The sequence below is a fragment of the Alosa pseudoharengus genome, unplaced genomic scaffold, assembly GCF_046254945.1.
Source record: "Alosa pseudoharengus isolate Yale_2024_CS ecotype anadromous, Long Island Sound unplaced genomic scaffold, YU_APseudo_1.1 YU_APseudo_1.1_scf_16, whole genome shotgun sequence".
NCBI lineage: Eukaryota > Metazoa > Chordata > Actinopteri > Clupeiformes > Clupeidae > Alosa > Alosa pseudoharengus.
The window spans coordinates 13,051,276-13,066,896 of record NW_027468630.1 but is presented as its reverse complement, the minus strand read 5'-3'; the positions used below and the strand labels follow the sequence as shown (position 1 = coordinate 13,066,896).

Sequence of the window (15,621 nt, the reverse complement as noted above, 5' to 3'; positions counted from 1 at the left end):
AGTATTAGCAGTATTAGTAATATTGGTAGTTGCATCTGATTGTGTCATATACAGCTGATGCCCACTGAGCTCCTTACTCTAGTCAGATGGCTTTTCTCTAAAATGATGTAGCCCTCCTTTAACTACTTTACAAATAACCCAGACCCTACAACTGTGAAATGTCAACTTGGAGTGACGTTTGACTTAATGTCATCTGTGTAAATATTATCCGCTAGCATTTTTTATTAAACCTGAGTTAACACCATAAACAGGCCTGCATTTCAAAAGTATAATAAACATGGTGGCATAACATCATACTAAAAAGTGTGCTCTGTCCGAAACATAACAAAGATCTCTTACCAGTTAATCACCATTTAGTTTAAAGGAATATCTGAGCATCATTTTCAAAAAAGGTGAAAATAATGGGGTTAAGACAATGAAGCAGGGACTGAGGCGCTACTACACTTTTTTTCAAGACGGGCCACTGACACAGCTCCTCCCAATGAATTCTTACTGACACTGTCCGAAGTTGTTTTAACAATGAATTATTTCCAATATGCGGGCTCTTATTAGTGGGTTTGATCCAGCAAGACCACAGCATGGCTTTGCCATGCTGTGGGCTTGCGGAGCAAGCCCACTATTGTTCTTCTTAAGTTTTCTTATTATTATTATATCTTCCTATTCACCCACTTTTTGGCCGAACTACTGCTCCTAGACCGTTTGAGCTATCGACGCGGTTCGAACTCCAAAAATTCAGGCCCGAACCGGTGTAACTTGCTTGTTGATTTCGTGTCGCTGGCCCTTGTCGTTTTCGCGGTATTCCCGTTTTTCTGCGTTTTTTGGGCCCATTGAAATGCATGGCGGAATGTTCAGAATTCAAATTTCGATTGTGACATCACAGCTCTAATTGCTTAAGCTTGCACCTGGAAGAGTTCTAAGCCACCTGGCAGAGCTATAATGGGCTGGGCTGGGCTGTCTGTGTATATGAAGGTGTGTGCATGTAACTTTTGACCCGTATGTCCGATTTTCATAAATGAGGTACCGTTGGAATCCTTGGATGAGGCCGAGTTCCATGCCCCTGATCAAACCCACTCTTGCAGTTCCTCGGAACCGCAATTCTAGTTACTTTTTACTATTACAGAAGCGTGGGGTCAGTATGGGTAGTTGCTTCGCACCATCATACGCATGCCTAGTAATGGGTTTATGGGAAGCTAAGTTCATTGACAATCCTGTGAACAACATATTCCTCCCTAAAATCCCTCTTTGGAAGAGGTACATTGACGATGTATTCTTTATTTGGATGGGGACTTCTCTGGAATTAGATCAATTCATGGCCTATGTTAACTCCACGACACCCTTTTTAAGGTTCACAGTGGAACACTCTACAGATAAGGTTAATTTCCTGGACTTGACCATCTATAAAAATTCCCAAAGAGGTCTAGAAACATCAATCTATCGCAAACCCCTCAGTAGAAATACCCTCCTCAGATAGCCATCACCCCAAACAACTCATTAAAAATATTCCCATTGGCCAATTTTTACGACTCAGAAGGAATTGCAGCAGTGATGCTGAGTTTGAGCGCGGGACAGCAAAAATGACAGAGCGCTTTCGCAGCAGGGGCTATGCTGAAAGCGACATCTCCACAGCCTATGTACGAGCCAGATCGACGCAACGAGCACACCTCCTGGTTAAAACCAAACGCGCCTCGAAGCAAAGACTCTGTTTCTCCACAGAATTCTCGCATATTGGTGGAGAAATAAAGCATGTCATTAAGAAACACTGGCACGTCTTGCAGAGCGATCCAGCTCTTAAAGACATATGCGCCGAACCGCCGCGTATTACTTCAACTCATTTATTAATTGCAACACCACCCATGTGATTTACATGTTGAAATGTCCTTGTGGCTTGGTCTATGTGGGCCAAACTAAACGCCCCCTGAAAATACGCATTGCAGAACACAAAGCAGCCATTCGTAACCAGAATATGGACTATGCTATTGCTAGACATTATGTGAAAGCGAATCATGGCTCCAATGCGTCCCTTAAATTTTGGGGGATTGAGAAAATCCTACCCTCCCAACGAGGAGGGGACATAGTGAGGTCCCTACTACAAAGAGAGGCTTTCTGGATTTTCACTCTGAACACAGTAGAACCTAATGGTCTTAATGAGGAACTTGGCCTCTCTTGTTTTTTATAATCCACACTTTGAGGTACCTGTATAAATGTTGAGTCTGTATGTATATTTATTTTCTATACTTTTACATGTACTTCTTTGAAGGTGTTGAATGTATATATATATATATATATATATGTATATATATACAGTATATATATATGTATTTTTCTTTTTTGTTTCCTTTTGGTGGTTTGTTTTTTCCCTTTTCTGTCTACATCCGAGTGCTTACACAGGACTGGTTAATTGATGTACCACACCCACCTAGACCAGTAACCAATGCCTTGTAAATCTGACTCTTTAAAAACTGTACATCATTGCCATTGACTGTTTGACTCTGAAGAAGACGCATGGGCGTCGAAACGTTAGTCAGTTTGCACAAATAATAACACGTTAAGCATTGAGTGCTCCGGTCCTGCTCCTTGGCTCCTGTTAGACCTTGGATCTCCCTTAATGGTTAAGACACCTTTGGTATAGACATTTAGTTGTTTTCACAAATGTGCCTATTTTTGTCAATTCACCAATTTGCAAGGCTTTGCTAATATTTGTGAAAATATAATAGCTTCATTTTTCCATTTGTTACCATAGGGAGTTTTTATACTACCGTTCCAAACAATACAATTGTATGATAATGTTTGGGTCCCAGATAGTGCTAAAGATAATGGTAAAGACGGTAAAGTCTCTGTGAATTCATCGTAAACCTGATTTGAATTTCTTTAAAATCTGAAGAATTAAGTATAACTTTTCATGTAATGACAATGGCACTACGTTGGCACACAACCTACAAGAACATTAAGAGTGAAGACATATTTTTGTGAAATCTTTGAAAATTCAGTTGCCTCAAGACTTGCACACATTTGCAGATATTAAACATAAGGTTAGAAGTTGGTGGCCTCGTTGACACCAGAACCTTCTCAATTGAGAGTGGGTCTGGAAATGGTTCATTGACTTAAGACTTCCAGCGGGGGCAAAACTAGCAGTGAAATTAGACCTAAATTGGTGCATTATGCTCTTACCAAATCGTTTCAGAAATATAACAATCTTGTAAATGCAGTTGTTTACTCAATTCTTAAGAAATACATGTCCATGACGGATTAGCAATTCGATTGTATTTGCGCTCCCGTGTTTTAGGGTCTTTTGGCCAGACGGACCTGCAGAGCAAATCCCAAATTGGGTAATTCCAGGCTAGAACGTTAGAACTTTTGATATTTGAGACATGTAGGGCCCTAATTTAAATTATAGTGTATTGATAGTTAGTATGTCTTTAAAAGAAAATGTAAGAAAGCTACTGACAGCTGTAAATCATCAATCCTATGAATTGAACAAAATTGAATATTTTAATCACTTTATAATAAAGCTTTTTTGGTACTTTCCCATTCATCAGCAGTCTTCACCATTATTTGCGCCATTTTTGAATTTAGTCCAACTCGAAGTGTGTTTCAGGAGACAGCAGTGCATTGGTTCCAGTTTTCGAAAGCGATGTTATGCTGTCTAGCAAACAGGCTTACATTTTAGAAGAAGAGTGTGAGTTAATAAATGAATATCGTCGATCCATTTCACCAACTTTTTTAAACGGATTGTTAAAACAGACATTGGTCTATGCCCAAGTGTCAAAAATTTGGCTTACGACTTCACTAATATCTGTGTATCTGCAATTGACCATATTGGTTATTCAGTCTGTTAATCTGTTTCTATCTCCTTAGTTTAGTAGAGGGCCATCCCTCAGTGGCTCCACTGTCATGATTTGAAATGGATCCTAGTCCTTGTCTTAGCCCTGAATCTGATCTTGCAATCTCCTGTACTGAATGCTATCTGTATGAGACGTGGCCCTCTCCTCTGAGACACTGTTGTGTCTCTCACAGGCTCCAGTGTTAGGTACAACACCGTAGGACCCAGAGGCCTGCAACACTGGTGTGAGAGTTGACTCGTGCCAAGGCCCTTAGCTTCCTACTACCAGCCAAGTAGCACTAGCTCTTGTTAGCTGGCCATAGCCGGTGTTAGCTGGTGTTAGCTTTTGTTAGCCCGTCATAGCTGCTGTTGATAGGTTCATTTAGCCGATGAGGTGCATTGTGTGGATAACTGCATGTGGTGTGTGTGACACTAACCCCTCCCCCCACCCTCACAGGCTCCCAGTGTGCAGGCCTGTTCAGCACCACCGTGCTGGGGGGCTCCTCTAGCGCCCCCAACCTGCAGGACTACGCACGCACCCACCGCAAAAAATTCTCCTCAGGAAGCTTGTCGTATAAAGACGGTATGTCGTCCTCTTTTTTCCCTCTCTCTCTCTCTTCAGCAATCTTTGTCTCTGTCTTTCTTTCTCTCTTCTTTATGTTCCAAAAATTCACTGCCACTTTGAAATAACTAGTTAACAGTAGCCACCACAGACAAAAGACAAAAGTACATTTTCTAGAAAATGGGCTGTACTACAAAAGAAACTGCTAATGCATATGGGAGCTCAGTATGATAGCATTGTAGAGAGCCCTGCTAAGTTGTAGCGCTTACCAGATAAACAGCACACAAAAGGGTTCAATCCAGTGACCTATATTAATTGAGGACGGATGTGAGATGAGATGTTTAGCATCCTGTATCCATAAAGCCCATATCAAATGCAGTCATGATGACCCCCTAGCTAGATTCCCCACTGTGAGCCAGTGGATCCGCACATCCAGCCAAACACTGGTTCATTCACTTCTGTGTTTTCATCCTGTAGTGCGCATTTGTTTGTTGGTAATGTGTGTATTAGTGTATCTCATGTGGTGTGTGTCTGTGTGTCGTAAGTCAGTGAAATTGAGTTGTTGTGTTCTTTCTGTGTGTGTGTGTGTGTGTGTGTCCTACATAACATCAGCTTGCCTCTGTCTATACAGGCTGGCAGGCACTTCATGTTTGTATGTTGAACAGAAATCATGACGCTCAAGTTAGAGTGTGTACCATGACGCCACAGGGACCAGAGTAAATATATGGGTATATGGATGGATATCCTCTCATCTTCCTGCATAGTTGTACTTTATCATTATAGACCTCTGATGCAAAAACTTTACTTCTTTTGAGAGGAAAATTTAATTTAGAAATATATATATAAGCATTTAAGAGGTTGACACATAGTGGATTTGCTGTTTTATGTGTAGTTTTAGTTAAAGTCTACATTTATATACAGTCAGTGCATCAGCCTTTCTCTCATAGTCGACGACACCATCTCTTTCCTTCGAGAATGTTCTTCGCCTTTTTTCAGTCCTGATGTAATAACCATGCAGTCCACTGGGTGTCACTGTGTTGTTGTGGAGTATCAACCGATGTCTGTCTCTGCCATTTTCTTGTGTGTGTGTGTGTGTGTGTGTGTGTGTGTGTGTGTGTGTGTGTGTGTGTGTGTGTGTGTGTGTGTGTGTGTGTGTGTGTGTGTGTGTGTGTGTGTGTGTGTGTGTGTGTGTGTGTGTGTATGTATACAGTATGTGTGTGTGTGTGTGTGTGTGTATACAGTGTGTGTGTGTGTGTGTGTACAGTATGTGTGTGTGTGTGTATGTGTGTTTGTCTGTGTGTCAGTGTGTGTTGTGTTGTGTTGTGTCTGGGGCTTTCCATAAGGAGCCCTTTGTACGGCGCCCACAGTGTCTCTGTCTCCACCCTGTGTTCATCTCATGTGGTGTGTTCATGCCGGACTTGCCCGCGGCAGACTCTCTCTCCTCTCAGACGGCAGACTCTGACGCAGTCTCATCCATGATGTCCGTTTTGTGTACACTGCAAAAAACTGCTTATCTAATAACATCTAACCAAGATTATTAGTCTTATATCAAGATAAAAATAACTAGTTTGTTTTGTTTTCAGTATAAAGAGACTTACCTAGCGCTTTTTCGTGAAATCATTTGACTTAATTTAAGAAAAGTTTGACTCATATTAAGACATCTCATCCTGAAAACAAGCCAATTTTTCTGCCAGTGCGTTAAGCAAATTTGTCTTGATAAGACTCCTTAAAATAAGTCAAAGTCTTCTTAAATTAGGTCAAAATGATCTTTCGAGAGAGCACTAGGTAAGTCTTTTCATACTAAAAACAATACCAAATCGATGTTTTGATCTTATTATAAGATTAATAACACTTGGTTAGATTTCATTTTTTGCATTGTACCATTTCTGTGTGTCTGTGTTAGTGTGTGTGTTGATTGATGTACCAGTATGAAAAGGCCTGGTTTTAGACATAGAGAAATGCAGACATATCAGGAGGTAGCCAAGTGTACAGTACTCTGTGACAGCTCGTAATACTGACAGTCCAGCCAGACAAACAGAGAACAGGACAAACGTCCTGGACAGTACGGGAGGGGTGGGGAGACGACAGGCGAGGAGAAAATGAGGATAGGATCGTGGAAGGTCTTAGAGGCTTCAGATTTAAGGGCTCTTGACGTTTTTATGAGGCAATTCTGAAGGGTTTCTTTTCTGTCTGTCTGCTTGTTTGTTTTGTCATCCATAGCTCTTTTTCATCGCCTGTGTTGGTGTCTGTGTTTTTCACTGTTTTTACATTGGGCAGGGCATACACCATTAAAGTGCAAACAGCACTGAAAGCCCTTGATCAATGCTTGATCAATCTCTCGTTACATAATAACTGTCCTATCACAGTGGAAAGCTAATGCCATACCTGATGCTCGAAAATCTATTTTACAATTTAAAGGAGCAATATGAAGAATTTTTCTGACAAAAACGCTGTTTTGTGTGAAAAAGGACTGTTCATTACTGTGAAAGTCAAACTAAGAGCTTAAATGAAGGACAAAAAAAGCATACAGTTCACAAAAGAACAATGTAACTTATGACTATTTACTTTCATTTTATATCATTTGGTTAAGCAAAAGCATTGTTTTTGACAATGAAAACTTCATCTCATGCCTTTTAAAGTAAACAAACTACTTTAAGATTATGAAGTCCTGGCATAATCATCCCCACAACTTTTGTTTTCCCAGTGCTGTCAAAAGCTCACACTGTCTTATCAAACTGCATTTTAAAGAAGCATCAAAAAAAAAAATGTCTGAGACTGCTCCGACGCCCTCTGGAGGCCCCTGTAGACCGGGGGCCATTTTGTGATAGTATCCCCCTGGTGAGTTCCTCTGTCACTGGCTCCATCCACCAGACAATGACGGGACCAGAGGCCTTGCTGTGGTCTTGAATACTCTTCCAGTTGTTTGGGTTGGGCGAGGGATCTGACACAGGTGACAGCTCGTCTGCGTTGTCCTCATAAAAGTACATGGCAGACAAAAGCAAAGCCCATGGCTGCTTTGCTGGTGTGTTTGTGCCTGTCTGTCTCTGTGTGTGTGTGTGTGTGTGTGTGTGTGTGTGTGTGTGTGTGTGTGTGTGTGTGTGTGTGTGTGTGTGTGTGTGTGTGTGTGTGTGTGTGTGTGTGTGTGTGTGTGTGTGTGTGTGTGTGTGTGTGTGTGTGTGTGTGTGTGTGTGTGTGTGCGCGTGTGTGTGTGTGAGTGTGAGAGAGAGAGAAACACAGATAGAGATTGTGTGGGGGCGTTTGTGATATGCCCTTTTAGATCAAGTCAAGTCCGCAACCACAAACACTGCACTCTGACGAACCTTGACAACTCTGTCCTGCAGAAGTCTCATGTCCCATCCCCCCTTGTGCTCAAGTCCAGCTAAAGGGGACGACCGGTCCGTCAGCCAACAGCGCCCCCCTTCCCCACGTCTCTCACCTATAGCCGTAGCTCTGCCTGAAGTCCCTGAACAGATGGAGGTAGAGCTAGGTGTGTTCATCCCCTCCTCTCCCCTGTCTCATGATGGTAACACCAGTGACCTCTTTTTATTTCAGAATTGTTGTGTATGCCGGCTGTAAAGCGATTTTCTGTGTCGTTTGCAAAGCATCCGACTAATGGTACGTCTGCTTCTTTCAAGTATATTTCCACTTCGTTTCCACTTCCTTCTGTCTTGCATGTCTGTGGAAAAACAAAGTCTCTCACTCTCTTATTTTATTTTATTTTATTTTTTGGTTTGGGGAAGTTTTATTTTTATTCATTCAGTTTTTAACATGGTGCACAGCCATGTCTCCCCCCCCCCCCCCCCTCCACCTCAAGTTCCTTGAGTTTTTTTTCTCAGTCTGTGGTTTGCCCCATCTGCCTGGTTCCTTACAGCCTAACACTGTTGCCATCTTTTCTTCATAACCCACCCACGTGCACAATGTCAACTCTCCACCCAGTCAAATCATGTGTTACTAGTGGATGGCTGTTTACTTGTGTTGTGTGTGCGTGTGTGTGGTGTGTTATGTATGACTGCGGGAATGGTGATGCAAATATGCACATTGTCTCGGACATTGTCCGACATGAGCTGACCCCATAGATAGCACATTTTGTGTTCACTGTGTTAAAATAGCCTTTCCCTGTTGGTATTGAATTCTAATGCCTCACTGGAAGAGGAAAAACTCGGCGTTCCAGGACAGCAGAGGCAATCACCCAACTTGATTCTCCACTATTCAGATCAAGTGGTTTTCCCCCCCCTCTAGTCAACCTTGAGTCGCTGCCAACAGGGAAAGCACTTCATTGTGATTTGTCTATTTGTTTGTTTGTTGTGTCATGTTGTGTGTTTGTTTTGCTCTGATGGGGAACTGAACGTTTGTGAGGCGCATTTTGTTTGTATGGATGGGTTGTGTGATTGCGTGTGTTTGCTGGCACTGAATGAGGTCATCTTGTGGGTTTGTTCGGAGCCCTGAGTTTGTTTGGCCTGGGTTCTTGCGGCCCAGTGAGGAGCATCTGTGTGGAAAAGTCGACCATGACCCGCTGAAGCGGCCGGACACCAAAGAGCAGGGCACTTAGACCACGAGCGTCTGTCAGAAGCAGTCAGCCATAAGCGGGGGGAAGTGGGCTAGCGGCGGTTAGCACAGTGCTACACACTGACACATCCATGAGGCTTTGTGTCCCCGAACCACAGCTGTGACAGAGGCTGCCTATCCAGACCAAACCAGATCAGATCAGGGAGGCTAGGGGCTGCAGTCAATTAGAGGATTTTTAACACGGTAAAGTCAGAACAGAGATCTCTGAGAGTTTGGGTTTGTTTTGGGCAGTGTGGTGCTGTTGACCAGGATTGACCCATCATGCTCCAGTTCTCTGTCTGAGTGATGGCCCTAGTCACCCTCCTCTGTCATGGCCTGGAGATGCTCTTCATTTCCAACTTTTGAGAAAATATCTGGGATCTGCAGTACTTTCAGTTGAATGTTTATGTACCGGTAGATGTATCCTCTTTTTACCCCAAACATATCTGGGTTACACTTTACTTGACAGTATGGACATAAGAGTGACATGACACTGTCATGAATGTGTCATAAACAAGTCATAAATGTTTAGAGTTAGGGTTAGGGTAAGGATTAGGGTTAGAGGTTAGGATTAGGGTTAGGGCTCATGTGTCATGACAGTGTCATATGTTCATGACAGTGTCATGTCACTCTTATGTCGATACTGTCAAGTAAAGTGTTACCCATATCTGCTTAGTGTGTCACTCATTCTGCAATTGCAGTAACTGCAGTAGTCTCAGATGCCTCTTGATCTTGTTAATCTTCTGGTCAGATGCTTCAGGCTCTCTCAAGGTGGACATGGTGCTGTTGGTGTTTGTGGCTGAAACTTTGCTAGAGCTAATTGGCTGGCCCTAGACCCTCCACAGTTTAGTTATTGCTGGCACAGTTTGTATGGGTATGGAAAACTCCTATGCATCAACAACAGCCACCATCTGTCATGGGATTATTCTCAATTTGGGTAGTCAATATGGGATAAATGGGGCATTTGAAGCATTTGAAAACTGAAGAATATACTTTCTCAATTATAATATATTTAACTACTGCATGTGAACATCGTCACTGTGGTTTCCATATGTTGCATTGTGGGTAATGTAGTTTTGTCCCTGATGTGTGAGTGCTTTAGTTTTCCCATTTGGTGTGATGAAGCCTGCATTCATTTCCATGTGTGCAGATGAACCTGTAGAATTACATCACTGCATATGCATGTCCGTATGCATACTGACATGATGTATTCCTACAGGCCACCCACCGTATAGTGTGTGGAAGAATGAACTCTTTTAAGAATGCATAAACTGAATAAATTGTCAGTTTTGGGAAGTGTCATTGTTCCATCTGAGATCTTAAGGGGCCACGTCTAAAAACTCCAAATGAGAAGTTATAATAATGAGATCTGAAGGGGCTATGTCTAAAAACTCCAAATGAGAAGTTATAATAATGTATTCACTCTGCCAATCAGCTGCCAGATAAAAGCCCTTCAGTTTTGTCATAGCCAGAAGGTCAGCTTTGGGAAGGCCCAGACTAGCTTCACTCATTCAAACTTCAGCAGTACCATGGACTGACCGGTCTTTGATAGAAATGTCTGGTAGCTTATCACACTGACAGTTAAGTGTGTGTGTGTGTGTGTGTGTGTGTGTGTGTGTGTGTGTGTGTGTGTGTGTGTGTGTGTGTGTGTGTGTGTGTGTGTGTGTGTGTGTGTGTGTGTGTGTGTGTGTGTGTGTGTGTGTGTGTGTGTGTGTGTGTGTGTGTGTGTGTGTGTGTGTGTGTGTGTGTGTGTGTATGCGTGCGTGTGTGTGTGTGTGTGCGTGCGTGTATCTGAGGAAACAGAAATGGCACCAGCACTACTCTCCTCTCCCACACACACTTAAGAATGCATCCCACGCGGCATACTGACACACACACACACACACACGTGATCGAGAGAAGCTTTGGAAAGTGTTTCTGGTGTTCTTTCAGCTCATGTGCTGCTGCATTCATGATTGACTCTTTCCTACACACACTCACTCACTCAAACACACACAACCCAACAACCCTGCTCTCTTTTCATATCAGTATATATTCACGCCATTCTCTTTCAGTTATGAGAGTGGCTATATGATGAGAACCAGCCCTGTTTCTACAGCGTGCTCTGTTCTACGCTCAGTCAAGAGTCTCATCTCATCATGTATTCTCCTTTATTTGGGTAGCAACGCAGATTCCATTTGTCCACATGGCTCTATCCTCTATAGATCTGATGCACTGCACAGCCTGGAGAACAGCACACTGTCTGTGGACAGTAACATTGTGTATCTCTCTGCTCTAGCAGAGACAGGGAACAGAGAATATGGAAACTTTGAAGACTTGGCGACCCAAAGAACTTTCTCTGATGTGGATGGGCCGATTGCTTTTGGTGGACCATACTATATTGTTTTAAAAACATAGCCATGCTGTTGTCTTACACCCAAGGGCTTTTTTGTTTTGTTTTGGGAAGAAATACTAAGGTGTGCTGAAAGGTTGTCTTCAATATAGGAACACAGGATGACTCCTATACCCCGGATAGGCCTAATCTGATGTGGTCGGCTTCAGGTAAAGATCGAACCGCAGCTTTGTCTGCCAGCCGAGTCGATTGTCGGATATATCGACTATGCAAAAAAAATAAAAATAATAATAATAATAATTGAATAGCATCTGTTGCACATGGCACATGGGCTGCATTGCAGTTCAGCTATTTTTTCTCCTGTGTGGAGAAAATGAGCTGTTTTCCTTTGTGTGGAAAATGCAAGCGCACAAGAAATCCAAACCGCGTTGAGTAGTCAGCATGCTGGCCCTGCTGTGACTTTGGATGCGTTCAATGACACGCCTCTACTAACACGCTGGTTCAACGGCGGCCATGCCTGAACCACAACTTCAGAGTGTGAGTTTTAGCGTAAGATGATAATAAGAATCATATGATATGAAAAGAATCATATGAATGGGCACTTTTGCAATTAAATAAACACAAAATTATGTGAAATATGATTTGTTGTATTTAGGCCTAGTGCATTTTGTGTATGTGTGTGTGTGTTTGCATAACATATCCTCCATAGGTTGTCATTTCCGCCAGAGAAAGACCATTAAACGGACTGGTTTAATCCTATGGACACAGCACACACATATAAACACATGCTATTAGTGTGGTTGTAGTGCTTGTAGGTTTTGGATAAAGCAGTTTGGCTAAGGCTCTGTGCCAGCTGTCAAGTTTGCAAGAGTGTGTGCTTCACTGGATGGTGTGTTGGACAATGCAGTGGAGTGCTATTTAGTGGGTATTTTCTGTTGGGTGGGGAGGGGTGGTTGGTGATTGATGGTAAGATTGAGGAAGTTGGTTGGTTATTATTGTGCTTGTTTGTGTGTTTAGGGGAGCTAGTATAATGCATTAGCATGGTCTTCTGGGGTGTGACGATGCCTCTTATACTCTAGTCATTTGAATAAAACAGAATGCCTTAGGGCAGTGGTCCCCAAACTTTTTCTTCCGAGGGCCAGCTTACTATGCCTGGCTGTAAGAGAGGGCCAGAGACTCGGAGTATATCAGTAACCATAAATAGCTTAGTGCTCTGAACAACAGCAGTCTACCTTAGTTGAATATTCCATTACATTTAATCTATAGGCTATTGCAATTTAATACCATTGTTAGCTGTGTTTATATTGCCGTCATGCCATATCAGTGTAAAATGTAACTCAAATTAAATAATACTAATAAAAAGACTTTTGCATTCCCAAAAGTATTAGCAGGTAGTCCCAAAAGTATATTTCATTAAAAATGTGTGAACTCTGAACTCTGAAAATGTAAAGTTCTCAAACTATGAGAATTTTATGAAGTGCTGAAGTGGTCTGAAATGACCACCATTCTAACTTTCACTCACCTGAACTTGTGAACATTGTATGAACATTTGAACAAATAAAAATAATTATCCCAGAAAGTCCCAGAAAAATGACTTGAATATAAGTTAGTTAGTTATTAACAATTCATTAATAAACTTTTAGAATACTTTGAGCACTGATGCAGTCAGCATAGGCCTCTTACATTGTTTGCAGATAGGCCTACACTTCATTCCGTTTTTGATGGCAAACGCGAAACAGCGCCAAAACAACCACCAAACAAAAAGAGTATAACATGTGTACTGTTAAGACTCGCCATAGAGAATGAATGGGGGAAATTGCGGAGGTTATAGTTTGACGATGTCGTACTCCCATGCGGGCCGGTTGCTATATACCACGGACATGTTTTGGGGGGCCACCCAAAATGAGGTGGCGGGCCGTAGTTTGGGGACCACTGCCTTAGGGTGGGCTTTGAGGTGATGTAATCACGGGTGGGTTTTGACTGAGTATTGACACCCAGGTGATACCTTCAGGTAGTCAAGGTCTTGCACACCTCTCTCTTCCATATTTTTCTTGTTTTCCCTTCTTTTCCTGCCCTCTGTCTCTATCCCTCTATCCTCCTCTGCTCTTGGCGTTTCACTCCTCCTTACTCTTCCTCCCCCCTTTTCTGCTTCTCTTCCTCTTGTTCTTCATTTTTCATCCCCATTTTATCCTCTCCATCTCTTCCTCTCCTTTTTTTGCCTTCTCATTTGATCCCCTTCTTTCTCTCCTCTCCTATCTCTTCTTCTCCTGTCATGTTCTCCCTCTCTTTTACACCTCCTCATCCTCCTCATCCTCCACCCCCTCCTGCTCCTCCTCCACCTCCTCTTCCTTCTCGCCCACCTCCTGCTTCTCCTCCACCTCCTCCTGCTTCTCCTCCACCACCTCCTGCTTCTTATCCACCTCCTCCACCTCCTCCTCCTTCTCTCCCACCTACTGCTTCTTATCCACCTCCTCCACCTCCACCTCCTCCTGCTTCTCCTCCTGCTCCACCTCCTCCTGCTCCTCCTGCTCCATATCCTCCTGCTCCTCCTGCTCCACCTCCTCCTGCTCTTCCTGCTCCACCTGCTCCACCTCCTCCTGCTCCTGCTGCTCCTCCTGCTCCTCTCTTGTCTCCCAGAGCCTTTGGAGGAGCACCACGTGGCCCAGCTGCTGCGGCGTTTCTCCACCGAGCCGTGCGTGGGCCTCCCCCTGTGCCTGGACGCAGGGCTGGCCCACCACCTCCAACAGTGCTCCTACCACCTGCGCCTCTTCCGCAACTGGCTCATCTCTGGCCAGCACCCGCTAGAGTACCTCTACGGTCAGACCACCCCCAGCCTTGACCCCCTTCCCCCCCTCCCATTTGCCCCTCAAAGCTCCGCCGTCATTGGTGGAGGTTGCCTCTGCTGCTGTCACTCAAAGCATGCACGCTTCAGGCTACATGTGTCTCTGGAAGTTGAAACGCCCGAAGTGCGCTTGAACATGTGTGTGTGTGTGTGGGTGTGTGTACGTATGTGTATGTGTGTTTGTGTGTGTGTGTGTTTGTGTGTGTGTTTCAGTGATATGCAGTTATTGCACTCTAACCCATTTTGAGTGGCGCAGTGCTCTGTGAATGATCCAGATGAGATGTCGGCTCTCATCCGCGGCTGTTGTGTTCCAGTGGCTCATGTCCCTCCCATTGAGAGGGCAATATGGGACGGCACAACAGTGAAATGGCAGCTGCGTATCATTGACATTCTATCTTTGGCTCAGAAACACAGATGTGCGTTCGCGCTTTGCCTGAAACAGGAACGAGATAGAGCTTTGCATGTTTGTCTTGGGATTTCAGAAATGAAAAAGAGAGAGGTTGAGCTCAGACAGACAAGTGCGTCCTGATTTCTCGGGATGTGAACAGCTGTGATGGAATAGCGACGCAGCGGAGGCTTCAGACCAGGACAGCAGCTGCGGTGTGATAGGTGATAATCGCCATGGAGACAAATTGATACATCTGCAGCACAGGATGGAAGGTTTTTGGGGTCTGGGCACACACACACACACACACACACACACACACACACACAGACAGACAGACACACACACACACACACACACACGCACACACACGCACACACAGACACGTGCCAGGCGCCCCAGTGATGCCTCTGTGTGACATGATGCTACCAAACTCCATTTGGAGTCAGTCAGACCAACTCAGTATAATTACCCGTCTAGCCCCTCCTATAACAAGAGACGGACGAGGCTACTGTTCCATAAAGAGATTGAGATAAGAGATTACCTCGCAGAGGTTAATTAAAATGGCTCTCGCTAGCGAACAGTGCTATTCGGGACCGTTATGAAATATGGAGTAAATCCCAGAGGAGAGTCCGAATGCTTTTAGACGGACAACACAGAAACTCTTATAAATATAAGAAACGTTTCTGCCAGCCAGTGATTAATGCTGCTTGTATAGATGATATTTGGTGGTTAAAATGATTAATGCTGCTTGTATAGATGATATTTGGTGGTTAAAATGATTAATGCTGCTTGTATAGATGATATTGGGTGGTTAATGCTGCTTGTATAGATGATATTGGGTGGTTAAAATGATTAATGCTGCTTGTATAGATGATATTGGGTGGTTAATGCTGCTTGTATAGATGATATTGGGTGGTTAAAATGATTAATGCTGCTTGTATAGATGATATTGGGTGGTTAAAATGATTAATGCTGCTTGTATAGATGATATTGGGTGGTTAAAATGATTAATGCTGCTTGTATAAATGATATTGGGTGGTTAATGCTGCTTGTATAGATGATATTGGGTGGTTAATGCTGCTTGTATAGATGATATTGGGTGGTTAAAATGATTCAAATGTCTCTCCCCAGT

At 43.4% G+C, this 15,621-nt stretch overlaps 1 protein-coding gene across 5 annotated transcripts in view; it reads left to right on the top strand.

Moving 5' to 3' along the window:
* Nucleotides 1-15,621, top strand: part of ppip5k1a (diphosphoinositol pentakisphosphate kinase 1a) — a 60,331-nt gene that overhangs the window by 38,471 nt on the left and 6,239 nt on the right. For 3 of the 5 annotated variants that reach the window (XM_076287114.1, XM_076287113.1, XM_076287112.1), the window contains exon 27: nucleotides 13,897-14,076. The exons of 1 other annotated variant lie outside the window; for it this stretch is intronic. In XM_076287114.1, the coding sequence (XP_076143229.1) occupies nucleotides 13,897-14,076 (180 nt within the window). Of the gene's footprint in view, nucleotides 1-4,277; nucleotides 4,404-13,896; nucleotides 14,077-15,621 lie in introns of all 5 variants that reach the window. One more of the 5 variants, XM_076287115.1, reaches the window with a different exon arrangement.